General features: G+C 71.4%; 1 protein-coding gene across 1 annotated transcript in view; it reads left to right on the top strand.

The window, feature by feature from the left end:
• Positions 1–688, top strand: part of LOC146598449 (polymeric immunoglobulin receptor-like) — a 7,184-nt gene that overhangs the window by 6,019 nt on the left and 477 nt on the right. Inside the window, exons 8-10 of the mRNA XM_085300320.1 lie at positions 167–292; positions 401–459; positions 651–683. Coding sequence (XP_085156446.1) covers positions 167–292; positions 401–459; positions 651–683 — 218 coding nt within the window. The remainder of the gene's footprint in view (positions 1–166; positions 293–400; positions 460–650; positions 684–688) is intronic.

Genomic DNA, 688 nt, shown 5'->3' with positions numbered 1-688 from the left:
CACTGTGCCGCGCACCGTGCCGCGCACCGTGCCGTGCACCGCACGCACCGGGCTCCACAGCCGCTCCTAATGCGGGAACGCGCGGAGCCCCGCAGTCCTCGCGCCAAAGAAGAGGCAGCCCTGGCTCGGGAGAAGGGTTGCGCATCCCTCGTCTCCCTTTTCGCAGACCTGGTTTCCGTCGGGAGCTACAGGACGAACATCAGCATGTCGGAGTTCGAGGGCACCAGGGAGTACGGCGCGAACGACAACGCCTGCATGAAGGAGAGCCAGGAGACGCGCATCGGGGGCGACGGTACGCGCCGGCGGGGCGAGCGGTGCTGCTCCTCCGCGGCCCCGCTCCGGGCAGGACGGGAAGAGGAGAAAGCCCCGGCGGCCCCCTAACCACCACCTTCCCTTTCAGAGTTCGTAACCACCGCGAGCGAGGCTGAATGCGCCGCCGAGGCCAAGAAGGCGAAAAGGGTAAGGGGAGCGGGGGGGAGGGGGGGGCCTTCGAGCACCTCCCGAACGCCCTCGACCGGCGGCCGCGTCTCGGTGCCGCGAGCGCCCAGAGCCGAGCCGAGCACCGGGGAGCCGCGGTTTGGGGCCGGCGCGGCCGCGGCCGGGAAAGCCCGGGCTGCCGCCCGGTAACGCTGCCCTTGCCGCCCCTGCAGAGCTCCAAGGAGGACGCCGACGCCGCCTACTCGGCTTT

Source organism: Rhea americana, unplaced genomic scaffold (genome assembly GCF_003343005.1).
Source record: "Rhea americana isolate MKP2758 unplaced genomic scaffold, rheAme1 scaffold_163, whole genome shotgun sequence".
NCBI classification, from domain to species: Eukaryota; Metazoa; Chordata; class Aves; order Rheiformes; family Rheidae; genus Rhea; species Rhea americana.
Note: the sequence above shows the minus strand (reverse complement) of the source record. Positions and strands in the feature narration are given on the sequence as shown.